The 14,423-nt window shown below is 35.3% G+C and overlaps 1 protein-coding gene across 2 annotated transcripts in view; it reads left to right on the top strand.

Annotated features, from left to right (window-relative positions):
* The window catches only part of SUZ12 (SUZ12 polycomb repressive complex 2 subunit), a 45,831-nt gene extending 31,917 nt beyond the window's left edge, over positions 1-13,914 (top strand). For both annotated transcript variants that reach the window (XM_058704385.1, XM_058704384.1), the window contains 7 exons: positions 3,106-3,283; positions 5,265-5,356; positions 5,562-5,705; positions 6,511-6,668; positions 7,052-7,250; positions 8,988-9,067; positions 11,569-13,914. In XM_058704385.1, coding sequence (XP_058560368.1) covers positions 3,106-3,283; positions 5,265-5,356; positions 5,562-5,705; positions 6,511-6,668; positions 7,052-7,250; positions 8,988-9,067; positions 11,569-11,914 — 1,197 coding nt within the window. In that variant the 3' untranslated portion in view covers positions 11,915-13,914. The remainder of the gene's footprint in view (positions 1-3,105; positions 3,284-5,264; positions 5,357-5,561; positions 5,706-6,510; positions 6,669-7,051; positions 7,251-8,987; positions 9,068-11,568) is intronic.
* The last annotated feature ends 509 nt before the right edge of the window (positions 13,915-14,423 follow it).

Below are 14,423 nucleotides of genomic sequence, written 5' to 3'. Positions count from 1 at the left end.
CCTAGTCAGAGTATTAAAGGAAGGCACTGTCCTTGGAGCCAGACGGCCAGGTTCAAATCTCCATTCCAAACTGTGTGGCGTTCTGGCAAATTATTTAATCTTTTATGTCTCAGTTCTCTCATCTGTAAAATGAGGCATAGAATTGATATTTAATGAAATAATGAAATATGCTTACCACTGTGCCTGGCATAAAATAAGTGCTCAATAAATGTTAACTATTTTAAATCCCATTCATAGTAACAGCAGGCAACATATGATGACCAATTTATCAAGAACTTAGATGAACCATACTTAAAGTAACTTTTCTAAGAGACTAAAAAGAATAAATAACATTTCTTGGGTAGGCAGACTCAACAAAATAATGATGTCGTTTGTTTCTAAATATGTTAGGTCAGTGTGCTATCATGAGCAAAATCCCAGCAGTTTTTTAAGCCTGAAAATTAGTTTCAAGTTAAAATAAAACAATTTATAATAATACTAAGGAAAACTGTGGAAGTTTTCTGAGAACGTTTACTTAATAGATAGTAGAACATAGTATAAAGGTAAAAAAAACCCCAAATTGTATGGTATAATAAACAGGAATAGAAGTGCTGATTACTGAAGCATAGTTTTAAAAGTTTCATGTACATTTGGACTTTAATCTGTGACAAAATTAGTATTAAATCTGTGTGGGAAAGATGGACTATTCATTAATTGTGACAAAACTGGTCTCTAACCATTTGGAAATAAACACAGACCTAATAAATTCCAGAAGTCTCATAAATGAAATGTAAAAACTAACACTACGTAACTGCAGAAAAAAATGGTAAATATTAATATAATCTTAGTGTGAAGAAAGCCATTGTATGTATGATGCAAAAGCTAGAAAGCATAAAATAACTAAAGGTGGATCATTTCTAAAACTGCGAAAATCTAAAGTTTAAGACAACGATAGGCTGGGGAAAATGTAATATACAAAAAGCTAGTATTAAGAATGTGTAATTTTATAAATCAACCAGAAAAAAGATAAGCTATCTAATTAGAAAAATGGGTAAAGAACAATCAGGCAATTCTTAGGGCAGCAAATATAGATGGCTAGCAAGCTTTTAAAAAGATATTCAACCTTATTAGCATTCAAAGACACATAAACTCAGAGATCTTATTTTAACTACTGGTTTGACAATTAAAAAGATTGACAGTTTCTAGTTGGAGGTGTGAGGACACATATTCTCAAATAATGCTTTAATGTAAGAGTAAGTTGGGACACCCTTACTGGAAGGCAGACTGGCAATATGGATGACATTTTAGTCCAGTTACTCAGTTTTGTCACAAGGTGTAGTAACTGGTTAACTGATAAGTTGTAGGTAACAGGTCCTGGCAAAATTTTTAAATAATGAGAAATTGGAAGTACCTTAAATCTACAAAGGTAGACATAAAAAGAGCAATACTTTGATAGGATTTCCATGGTATTTAATTTTTACTTAATAGTATACATATTCCTACTTTTTCTAAAATTAATAGTGGTTACCTGTAGGTGACGGAATTTTAAATTTTTATTTTTTTATGCTTATCTACAGTGTTTGAATTTCATGCAAGTGTTCATTATGTTTTAAGTTTCTTGTTTAAAGTTCTTATTCACAAGAAAATAAGAATTATATATATATGAGTTGATGGTTTTTGCCAAGAAATTAAAGCAATATGAAATGAGCATCCTTCTAAAATTGGAACATTTAGATTTGGTTCTAACTTTTAAAAGTGTTGTGGTATTCTTTTAAATAAATGTCCCATAATTTACTACACCAATGCTATTTTAATGGGTAATTCAGTTATCTTAATTTTTTTTTACATTTTCACAAATGTTATGGTAAATATACTAGTATATGTATCTTTATGCGTTGTAAGTATATTTACAAGACAAATACCTAGATACAGACTTAACTGTTTTAAAACTAGTTTATAAAAGCACACTTACTTCATTCCTGTCTAAAATTACAGTTTTAAGAGGACTGTTTGTAATAAAGATGTAGGAGTTTAGGCTTGTATGGCAGTAAAATATACAGGAGCCCACTGAAGGTTTCTATGGAATAAAATGAAAGTAGTCTTTCAGAAGATTATTTGGTCTCCTATATATGAATTGAGAGGTAAAAAGAAGCAGGAGAGCAGGTGAGATACTGTAGTAAAAAGGTAATAAGGATCTATACTTGGTGATTATGTAAGAGAAACAAAAAGAAAAATATGGTCAAATGTAATTCTAAAGTTTTTAGCTTAGGATCACTGGTAGAATGACAATGCTGGGAACAAAAATAATTATGCCTGGGAAGGAGAGAAAATAGATTCACATCTAAACATATTTTTGGTTCAAGGTGACATTGATGTCATCCAAGCAGTAGCGTCTCAGAGGCAGTTGGAGGTATATGGGGTTAGACCTCAAGCACAAAGAATTGAGGATCAGTTTGGGATCATCAGCCTAACAGGCAAATCCTTGAAGATAGGTGAGAGATTAGGGCAGATGGCTAAATGTTAGCTGGGAATTAAGGGAGACCAGAAGGGTCGTTTTATAAATGATTTGAGGTTGAGGAGGAAGGCTGATAGTTCCGGGTCCCAAAACCCAAACAGGAGAAACAAGGGCAGCTATCATTGAAGCTGAAGAAGTCCAGGAAAATTTACAAATTGCCATAATCGTTCAGTTTACAAAAAGAAAGTAGTTGGTCATCTAACAGAGGTTGCAAACTGGCAGGCTTTGGTTACCACGGGTTTTTTTTGTTGCCTTTAAAGCCATATTCCATTGATTGCCAACATGTAAAAATAGGAAGATTTCCCACGCAAACTTGGATTTCTGACTTTTGAAAAAAATCTGAAAATGTGATGGTACTGGGCTTGTGTTTGCACATCGCAACAGTTCATCTGTTGCTGTTAAGTGGCTCTTTGTACACAACCTGAGCACTCCAGTACTACAGTCTGTACAGCGCCACAGATTTGCTTTATCTGCCTGGCCATATCTGTAGGCATTTAGGTTTTCAAATCCACGTTAATTTATCATAATAAATATTGGGAGGCGCTTTTTCTCCCCTATGATTTCTTTCATTATATGGACTCTTCACTCTTCTCCTATGCTTTGTTTTTTAGAGGCTGCCTCCATTTGAAACATTTTCTCAGGGACCTACATTGCAGTTCACTCTTCGTTGGACAGGAGAGACCAATGATAAATCTACAGCTCCTATTGCCAAGCCTCTTGCCACTAGAAATTCAGAGAGTCTTCATCAAGAAAACAAGCCTGGTTCAGTTAAACCTACTCAGACTATAGGTAAGAAAACATTGCTGTCAAAATAACACTTTGCATAGGTGCCTGGCTGGCTCAGTCAGAAGAGCATGTAACTCTGGATTGTGAATTTGAGCCCCAAGTTGGATGTAGAGATTACCAAAAATAAATAAACTGTAAAAAATTACAAAATAATGCTTTACAGAGTTAGGACTTGGCTTCGGATTAATTTGTTTGCCTTTTGTGCTAATAATTATTCTTTTAGAAATCTCAGCAGTTCTTTATGTTTTCTGCCAGATATGTTAAAAGCCTGATGGAACATATAGTATATATATATGCCATGTGTTACGGAACGCCTCCAGATGAGGTCTAGAGATAGCCTCATGTCTGTTTAGAACACGTTTTTCCAGTAAATACATTTCTCAGAAGCTCATGAGAAAAACAATTAGTTTTTCTAACTTTTTAGATTTTGGAACTGCAGCTATATTAACGGTTTTGGAACTGTATGCTTTTTATAATTCATGTAGAGATTTGTATATGTTATAGAATTGAATTCAGTATTTCAGAGTGTTTTCACAGTTCTAGGTGTGGATCATCATAACTTGAATTTTATCAGGTTAAATTTATTTATTTATTTATTTATTTATTTATTTATTTATTTGTAATGTTTATTTATTTTTGAGAGAGCACAAGCAGGGAAGGGGCAGAGAGAGAGAGAGGGAGAACACAGAATCTGAAGCAGGCTCCAGGCTCTTGAGCTGTCAGCACAGAGCCTGACGTGGGGCTCAACCTCTTGAATGGTGAGATCATGACCTGAGCTGAAGTCAGAGGCTTATTAACTGAATGAACCACTCAAGGTGCCCCTTTACCAGGTTAAATTTTGCAGTCAATTTTTAGAGGAAAAACACTTCTAAATGAAGTTAATTCTGCTGAGTTAAGGCCCAGGTGCAGTGTTCTGTCGTCTTGTACCTGCCTGATAGGAACACTGTCCTTGATTGAGAGCATCTATGTGTTTTTGTCTAAGTCTGTTTAAAGAAGACAGAAGGTGTAGGACAGTTGTCTTTGACATTGACCCCTCATGTCCATTTATGGTGTGCAAGTTACTGTTAGAGTCCAAGAGATATAAGAAGTGGCCTGTGTCAGGGCAAAGATTTCCCGAGTAAATTGTGGTCTGGGTACTTCTGAAAATACTCTGTGGCCAGTCTGCTAGGTAAAGAGTTTCAAAGAAACTGAGAAAAAAAGTTTCATACAAAATTGTACATATGAAATTGTTCTGTCAGGGAAAATAAAAACATTTTAAGTCTGTAAAGAAATAGAACAAAATTATTGATGGCCATTATCTTTTGGATTTGCAATGAAATTAATACAATCATTTTTAATTTAATTTTTGTTAAACTAACACTTAGTGGAAGTCTGCTCACTGCTGTGCATTGAAAATACAAAGACCAGGGGCGCCTGGGTGGCGCAGTTGGTTAAGCGTCCGACTTCAGCCAGGTCACGATCTCGCGGTCCGTGAGTTCGAGCCCCGCATCAGGCTCTGGGCTGATGGCTCAGAGCCTGGAGCCTGTTTCCGATTCTGTGTCTCCCTCTCTCTCTGACCCTCCCCCGTTCATGCTCTGTCTCTCTCTGTCCCAAAAATAAATAAAAAACGTTGAAAAAAAAAATTAAAAAAAAAAAAAGAAAAGAAAATGCAAAGACCAGTCAGAACCACACTCTGACCTTCAGAGTGCTTAAAATACTGTAGTGACTACATATAATTATTTGGGGTACTTTTATAATGGTTTAGAATGTAAGAGGTGGTTTTTAATAGGGAAAAAATGGCTCCTGCCAGTAAAGACCTTAACTGATTAGGGGTGCTGGTTAAGGAGATTGTTCCTATAATCATCACATGAGGATGAGAACAAAAAGCGTTTTAAGTACCATAAGTAGAATTCTTTGAAACCTTTCATGTTTATTTTCACAAGATGCATTATTTCACTTTTTATAAGCAGGTATTTGCATTAAATATAAAAGTATGTATTTTCAGCTGTTAAAGAATCATTGAATACGGACCTACAAACAAGAAAAGAAAAAGATACTTCAAACGAAAACCGACAAAAATTAAGAATATTTTATCAGGTAAACATCTGGCCCTTCATTTTGAAGTAATCATGAAACACCTTTGTTTTGTACATCACGTCTGAAATATTTTGCATATTTAAATGAAAGAATGTCTCTAATTTGATTTTCTTTTTAAGTCGTTTTAACTATTTTTAAAGGGGATGATGAAACAATATCTTGAGATGTTTAAGTTGGAGATTTGCTGTTTTTTGTTATTTTCAAGTTCCTTTATAACAACAACACGAGACAACAAACTGAAGCGAGAGACGACCTACATTGCCCATGGTGTACTCTGAATTGCCGCAAACTTTATAGCTTACTCAAGCATCTTAAACTCTGCCACAGCAGATTTATCTTCAATTATGTTGTAAGTAACTTTTTTTTTAATGTTTGTTTATTTTTGAGAGTGAGGGTGAGCAAGGGAGGGGCGGAGAGAGAGGAGGCCGAGGATCCGAAATGGGCTCTGTGCTGACAGCAGAGAGCCAGATGTAGGGCTCGAACTCAGCGAAGCGTGAGGTCATGACCTGAGCTGAAGTCGGACGCCTAACTTAACTGACCGAGCCACCTAGGCACCCCTTTTTTTTTTTTCCCTACCAGTAATATATAAGACAGTCTGACTTTCAAAAATTGTGCTTTTTTTAGGAGTACACTTAGCATGTTGAGCACCAAGTAATGTATAGAATTATTGAATCACTTTTGTACACCTGAAACTAATATAACACTGTACGTTAATTATATTGAAATTAAAACATGATAAAATAAATTTCCCTTCTGCAAAAAATACCAAAATCTTTGCATTTGATGGATTGCTTAATGCATGAATTACAGTGATTCAGTTTGTATATATTTGCATATTGCACCTATATTGACACACATAATCCTCACACCAGCTCTTTGAATTAAGTGGTCATTTCTTTATTGTTGCTCAAACAAGAAATAATTTGTACAAAATTACCAAGCCAGTGAATGTCACAGCCAGGATTTTAACACAGATCTTCTTGAGTCCAGATCTTCTGACTTCCCTTTCACCATGCTGGTATGTGTAGTTTATTTTAGTTTTCAAAACATTAAGAACCCACTAGTACTTTTTAAAATAAATTGGCATGTTAGGTGTTCAGGGTAGGGATAATTAATATTTCCTTATTATAAGCATCTTGCCATTTTTCTTACAGTATCATCCAAAAGGTGCTAGAATAGATGTTTCTATCAACGAGTGTTATGATGGCTCCTATGCAGGAAATCCTCAGGATATTCATCGCCAACCTGGATTTGCTTTTAGCCGAAATGGACCAGTAAAGAGAACGCCTATCACACACATTCTTGTGTGCAGGTAGGTAAAAAGGTCATACAACAAAAGTTTATCCTCTGACTTTTATTGATGATGGTGGAGGAACAAAGGAGAGCCAGACAAAGCTACTATTTAGGTGGGAGTCATTATTGCAGATTGTTAGCTAAGTCTCTGGGGTGGTATACTGCTTTATAACCCTCCCCAGCTCCCACAGTGATTTTCTTACTTCCTCCTTAGAACTTTTTGCTATGTTTTAAATGTTAATATCACAACTGCTCTAGTGGTTCGAGAGATTAAGGAGTTTTTCCAGTGGAAGTTACTATGTGCATACCTAGATAGGAAACAAGGAACATACTCTATTTGAGAGATGTGAAATAGAAAGAATCCCTGTCACTCAGTGTTCCATCAACATCTCTTTCCATTAGACCAAAACGAACAAAAGCAAGCATGTCTGAATTTCTTGAATCTGAAGATGGAGAAGTGGAACAGCAGCGAACGTACAGTAGTGGACACAACCGTCTGTATTTCCATAGTGATACTTGTTTACCTCTCCGTCCACAAGAAATGGAAGTAGACAGTGAAGATGAAAAGGATCCTGAATGGCTAAGAGAAAAAACCATTACAGTAAGTATTACTAGTATCACTATTGACTCTGACTTTAGAATCTTACGGATTTGTGTTTAAAAACTATTGTTTAATATGATTTAAAATCTTGACTTAATGTACAGGAGCTCTTTCTAAATGAAGGAATGTGGGAATCTGCAATTTTTTTATTATATTTTATTTAAATAAATTTTTTTAATGTTTGTTTTTGAGAGAGGGAGAGGGAGGGAGACTGTGAATGGGGGAGGGGCAGAGAGAGAGGGAGACAGAATCGGAAGCAGTCTCCAGGTGTGAGCTGTCAGCACAGAGCCCAATGTGGGACTCAACCTCTTGAACCATGAGATCATGACCTGAGCCACTCAGGTGCCCCCACAGGTTTTTTTTTTTTTAAGATTTTATTTTCTTTTTTTATTTTAGAGAGCACGTATGAGTGGGGGAGAGGGGCAGAGAATCTTACGCAAGCTCCACACTCAGCACGGAGCGAGACGTGGGGCTTCATCCCACAACCCTGGGATCATGACCCGAGTCAAAATCAAGAGTTGGATGTTCAACCAACCGAGCCATCCAGGCACCCCTAAAGATTTGATTGGATTTGATATTATTTACTTGAAGTTTATTTATTTATTTATAGAGAGAGAGTGTGAGCGGGAGAAGGGCAGAGAGAGAGACAGAGAGAGAATCCTAAGCAGCCTCCACAGTGTCAGCACAGAGCCCAGTGGGGCTCAATCTCACGAACTATAAGCTGAAATCAAGAGTTGAATGCTTAATCAACTGAGCCACCCAAGCACCCCAAAGATTTTATTTTTAAGTAATCTCTACACCTGACTTGGGGTTCGAACTCACAACCCTGAGATCAAGAGTCTCATGTTCCACCGACAGAGCCAGCCGGGTGCCCCTCCACAATTTTTGTAATTGTGTTATTTAAACAGTTATCAACTGAGGCGCCTGGGTGGCTCAGTTGGTCAAGCGTCCCACTCAATTTCAGCTCAGGTCATGATCTCACAGTTCATGAGTTCGAACCCTATGTCAGGCTTCACACGGCATGCTTGGGATTCTCTTTTTTTTTCTTTCTCTCTCTCAAAATAAATCAACTTTAAAATAAAAAAAAATTTTTCCCGTTTTTTGTTGTTTTTTTTATTTTTTTAAATTTTTTTAAATTTACATCCAAATTAGCATATAGTGCAACAATGATTTCAGGAGTAGATTCCTTAATGCCCCTTACCCATTTAGCCCATTCCCCCTCCCACAACCCGTCCAGCAACCCTCTGTTTGTTCTCTATATTTAAGAGTCTCTTCTGTTTTGTTCCCCTCCCTGTTTTTATATTATTTTTACCTCCCTTGTGTTCATCTGTTCTGTGTCGTAAAGTCCTCATATAAGTGAAGTCATATGATTTTTGTCTTTCTCTAATTTCGCTTAGCATAATACCCTCTAGTTCCATCCACATAGTTGCAAATGGCATAAAAAAGTCTTTTATAAATAAAAATGAAACAGTTACTAACTAAAGAAAATACAGGTTTTCTTCTTGTGATTTTGTATTGTGTTTTTATTTTTTAATAGGTAACTCTTTCGTAACTTAGGGTTTCCCTTTTAAAATTACTACTTAAAATAAAAGCTGTTTGATGTTCCCACTTTGCTGTGTAAGTAAGTTGTGGTATTAGTTACAAAAGTTCAGTTTTTTACATTCTCACAATTTTTTCTTAGAAATACCAATTCTGTTTATTGTGCACTTAATAGATATTTTTTCTTTCCTTTTTTAGCAAATTGAGGAATTTTCTGATGTTAATGAAGGAGAGAAGGAGGTGATGAAACTATGGAATCTCCATGTCATGAAACATGGGTAGGGTATTCCTAAATTTAAATATTCCATTTCCTTTTTGCTCTTCTTGCTACTTCACATTCTATAAATCTGTGTTTGAATCTCATTTAAAATTCCGTTAGCTTCGACATAATGTGCCCTAATCTTACTCTAATCCGAACTATTATAACTGCATAAGGGAAAAGGGATTTATGTAAGGAAGGTGTAACCTCTAACGGCATTTTTTATCTTTAATATGTCTTTTTAACGACCCAATTTTCATTTCTTTTATTGCCAAGGATTAAAAATATAACGTCCTGTGCTGTATGTGTGGAAATCCTGAAAATTACTTATCACAGTTATTACCATAATTTTAAAAATTGGTTAATTATGAAGAATAAGATATAAGTAGCTTTTCTGATTTCTTACTACCGCTCCATAGAAGTCAGGGTAGAGCAGTACTTCTTGTGCCTTTATGGCTAAAAGCGTGTTCCACGACATTGCTTTTCCTACAGTTCTGTCTCCTTCCCTGTGGGAACTCTTTGCCCGTCAATACACGTTTTTTTTCTCCTCTGACTCCATTATTAGATCCTCATTTAAGGCTTTCTTCTATAGTACAAGCAGCCAAGGTTTTTTCATTTGTAATGAAATAAATGGGAAGGAGCACTTTTGTTTCTTTACTCCTGGGAGTGAAGAGGAATTGGTGCAGAAGTTCTGTCTAGCCCAGATGTCTAGGGTGCATGAGCCATAGCCTTTTTTTGTATATGGACTTGAGCTAAGAATAGTCTTCACATTTTAAGTGGGTTGAAAGAAAAAAAAGAGGAAGACAACGGATCGCAAAGCCTAAAATGTTTCTCTGTCCTTTCATAGAAAATGTTTGCCTAGTCCGTGGGCTAGTCATTAAAACTCCATTGTGAGTAAAGTATGTATGTGGAAGCTTAGTGTCTATTTTTTCTTTTGTCCTGATATGCCAGTTTCAAGATAGAATTTTAGTCGTATTACTATATTGAGTTCCATTTTCATTCCTTGATCCAAATCTGCTAGAATAACAACTATTGGGGTTCATGATTTGCCAACATTATAAAGTGGCAGCTAGCTGGGTAAACTTTGGATTTTACGATATCTGCAGGCAGACTTTACAGACCTTGTTGAACTCAACAGTTTCAGTGGGTAACTGAGCAGCCATTCTCCTGTTTGGTTTAATTTTATTTTTTCAAATTTTATTCATTGTGGGTGCACCCTGCATGCTTTCTACTAACACAACCACACTGTACCACATTTGTTGTGACATCTTCGAATCTTTTTTTTTTTTTTTTTTTTAAATGTTTGTTTATTTTTGAGAGAGAGACTGAGACAGAGTGCTTCCTGGGGAGGGGCAGAGAGAGGGAGGGAGGCACAAAATCCAAAGCAGGCTCTAGGCTCTGAGCTGTCAGCACACAGCCTGACGCAGGGCTTGAACCCACGAACCGCGAGATCATAACCTGAGCCAAAGTCGGACGCCGAACCCAGGCGCCCCTCAAATCTTTTTTTAACGTGGCTTTTTTTTCTGTTGTATTGAGAAATAATTGACATATATCACTTTATAAGGCGTATCGTATGATGGTTTGATTTACATATATTGTGAAGTGATTACCACAATAGTTTAGCTAAAATCCCTGTTCTCATACAGATATAATAAAAAGAATAAAGAAAAAAATTTTCTCCTTGTGTTGAGAACTCTTAGTACTCTTTTGACAACTTTCCTATATATCATACAACAGTGTTAGTAGCTATTGTCATGTTGTGCATTATATCCCTAGTTCTTATGTATCTTACAACTGAAAGTTTGTACCTTTTGAATACCTTCCTCCAATCCCCCCTCCCCCCCACCTTCTGCCTTTGGTGCCTGTAAGTTTGATCTTTTTTTTAAATGAGTTTTGTTTTTATTTTTTTCAAGTACTCTCTCCCAGCATGGGGCTCAAACTCACGACCCCGAGATCAAGAGTTGTATGCTCTACCAACAGAGCCAGCCAGATGCCCGTTTTTTTTGGATTCCACATATAAATGAGATCATACAGTATTTGTCCTTCTTTCTGACTTCTTTTACTTAGCAGAATGCTTACAAGGTCCATCCATATTGTCACAAATGTGACATCTTTGTTTCTTTAAAGGTTTTCCATGAACTGAAAATGCAGAGAAATGCTGCTTCTGAAATAGCAAAGTGTGTCAAGGTCAAGGGAGAGAATAAAGGGGATAGATAGCTAACTTGTTTGTAGAGAGTTCATGAAGGTGGTGCTGGCAAGAGAAAATGCTTTATATACTCTTAATACTGTTGTGTGCAATTTCATTAGAACAGACAGAAAGGATTTCTATTTAAGCTCTGGTTAAATTAAATCTCTTAAAAATTTTAAAACAGTAAGCCCATTCAGGTCACTGAATCTCAGCTTCATTGTAGTTTTACTGCTTGTTAAATCATCACTTACTGGACTATCGTCATAGTTATGTTGCATTTGACAAAAATGCTTTGTATTACTATTGATGTTTGTGTTATTTTTATTAAATAGGTTTATTGCTGACAATCAAATGAATCATGCCTGTATGCTGTTTGTAGAAAACTATGGACAGAAAATAATTAAGAAGAATTTATGTCGAAACTTCATGCTTCATCTAGTCAGCATGCATGACTTTAATCTTATTAGCATAATGTCAATAGATAAAGCTGTTACCAAGCTCCGTGAAATGCAGCAAAAATTAGAAAAAGGAGAATCTGCTTCCCCTGCAAATGAAGAAATCACTGAAGAACAAAATGGGACAGCAAATGGATTTAGTGAAATTAACTCAAAAGAGAAAGCTTTGGAAGCAGATGGTGTCTCAGGGGTTTCAAAACAGAGCAAAAAACAAAAACTCTGAAAAGAAAAGGCCTAACCCCATGTTACGGACAAACACTGAAATTGTCATTCTAGGGAATTCAGCCTCTAGGAAGAGTTTTGTTTTTGTTTGTAATCATAGGTTTCAAACAGGCACTGTTAGATGAAGTAAATGATTTCAACAAGGGTATTTGTATCAGGGTTCTACTTCACTTCATTATGCAGCATTACATGTATATCAGTTTTATTGATGTCATTAAAACACTCTAGTTTGAGCATGAAAAGCAATACTTCAAAGAAAGTATTTTTAACTTTAACAATTGTCTTATGAAATATATTGAATTGATAAGCTAGAAATTATTTCCTATATTTAAATTACAATGTTTTTTGCATTTGTGACTGGCTGTTTTTCTACTTTGTAATTGTGAAACCTTTTCTTGGGGAGGGAAAATTGGAGTGTGATTCCCTTTTTTAAAAATTGGAGATTTCTTGAAATTATGTTGCATTATTATTTGCAATCAAACCTTGATCCTTGATTTTGAAATCATTTATCATTTTGGAATGAGATTACAATGAGATATTTTATCTAAGTTCATTTTACAATTTTAAAATAGCACTTCTTCATCTTATGCCTGTTTGAGGAAATGTTAATTTTTCATATAGTTGACAGTGAAATGTCATATTGGCTTACAAGGTTACTGACCATTTGTTTTTATGTGGATAATTTTATTGCATTGCTCACCCAGTATATTTTTTTAAACTTGAACATTTGCTGTTTGTTTTTTTTTTTTCCAACATGGTGGTAATCACATTGAAAATTAAGCTGTCCGCATCTTTTCATTATAAACTAAGGGAAGAATGAGTTTGGGATTTTTAAGATGCCACTTTTGAGGAAGGAAATGTTCTATAAAAATGAACCAGAAGATATTATAACTTGTTTTTTTCTTTGCAAGGATGTCTTTGTAATGTATTTCATGATTAGAATATCCAATACAGATAAGCTGACTTGAATTGTGAGCAGTTTTGCCCTGTGAGATATGTGTCTTATGCACATATTTGCAGTTGGATTTTCTCCAACAGAAAGTGGTTTCACTACTGGCACATTAACAAGCACCAATAGATTTTTTATTCCAACTCCAAGCACTGTGGTTGAGTAACATCACCTCAATTTTTTATTATCCTTAAAGATAATTGCATTTTCATATTCTTTATTTATAAAGGATCAATGCTGCTGTAAATACAGGTATTTTTAATTTTTTAATTTCATTCCACCACCATCAGATGCAGTTCCCTATTTTGTTTAATGAAGGGATATATAAGCTTTCTAATGGTGTCTTCAGAAATTTATAAAATGTAAATACTGATTTGATTGGTCTTTTAAGATGTGTTTAACTGTGAGGCTATTTAACTAATAGTGTGGATGTGATTTGTCATCCAGTATTAAGTTCTTAGTCATTGATTTTTGTGTTAAAAAAATAGGAAAGAGGGAAACTGCAGCTTTCATTACAGACTCCTTGATTGGTAAGCTCTCTACATGAGGAGTTACAGTCAACTCTGATCATGCCTCTGGATAGTGAATCTCGAGCATTTCTCTCGGGCTTTAATTTGCTAAAGCTGTGCACATATGTAAAAAAAAAAAAAAATAGATTATTTTAGGGGAGATGTAGGTGTAGAATTATTGCTTATGTCATTTCTTAAGCAGTTATGCTCTTAATGCTTAAAAGAAGGCTAGCATTGTTTGCACAAAAAGTCGGTGATTCCCTCCCCCAAATAGTAATGAAATTACTTCTGTTGAGTAAACTTTTTATGTCATCTTATAATAAAAGCTGAAAAAATCCCTTTGTTTCTATTTATAAAAAAATGCTTTTCTATATGTACCCTTGATAAGAGATTTTGAAGAAATCATGTAAGATGATAAAGCATTTGAATGGTACAGTAGATGTAAAAAAAAAATTCAGTTTAAAAGAACATTTGTTTTTACATTAAATGTTTATTTGAAATCAAATGATTTTGTACATAAAGTTCAATAATATAAAAGCTGTATTCTGTTTTGGTTTTGGTTTTGGTTTTATTATGCATTGTTAATGCGTATACTAAAATATTCTTTTGGCTATGATAGTAAGGATCCAGAAAAAGTACACCCACTGGTCAGAACTAGTAAGAAATTAAGAAAAAAAATTAATGTAAAATCCTGCTTTCAGTTCCAGTGACGTCAAATGCAACTAGTATGTTATTTATGGTAATTTTGGTAATAGTCTAAAAATATTTTTACAGTTCAATGGTATTGTTAACCTAATAGCTTATCCATCTCTGTGGTTTTTTCTTTCTTTTTAATGAAAAAGAATTTATCTTGGCCTTCAAAAAGCTCATAGAGGGGGTACAAATGAGAAATGAGGGGTGCCTGGGTGACTCAGCTAAGTGTCCGACTCTTGGTTTCGGCCCAGGTCATGATCTCGTGGTTTGTGAGATCAAGCCCTGCTTGGGGCTCTGCATTCACAGTGCAGAGGCTGCCTGGGATTCTCTCTCTCCCTTTCTCTGCCCCTCCCCCGCTT

The sequence above is a fragment of the Neofelis nebulosa genome, chromosome 16 (assembly GCF_028018385.1).
Source record: "Neofelis nebulosa isolate mNeoNeb1 chromosome 16, mNeoNeb1.pri, whole genome shotgun sequence".
In the NCBI taxonomy this organism is placed as follows: Eukaryota; Metazoa; Chordata; class Mammalia; order Carnivora; family Felidae; genus Neofelis; species Neofelis nebulosa.
The sequence above is the reverse complement of the archived record's forward strand: the minus strand, read 5'-3'. Positions and strand labels throughout refer to the sequence as shown.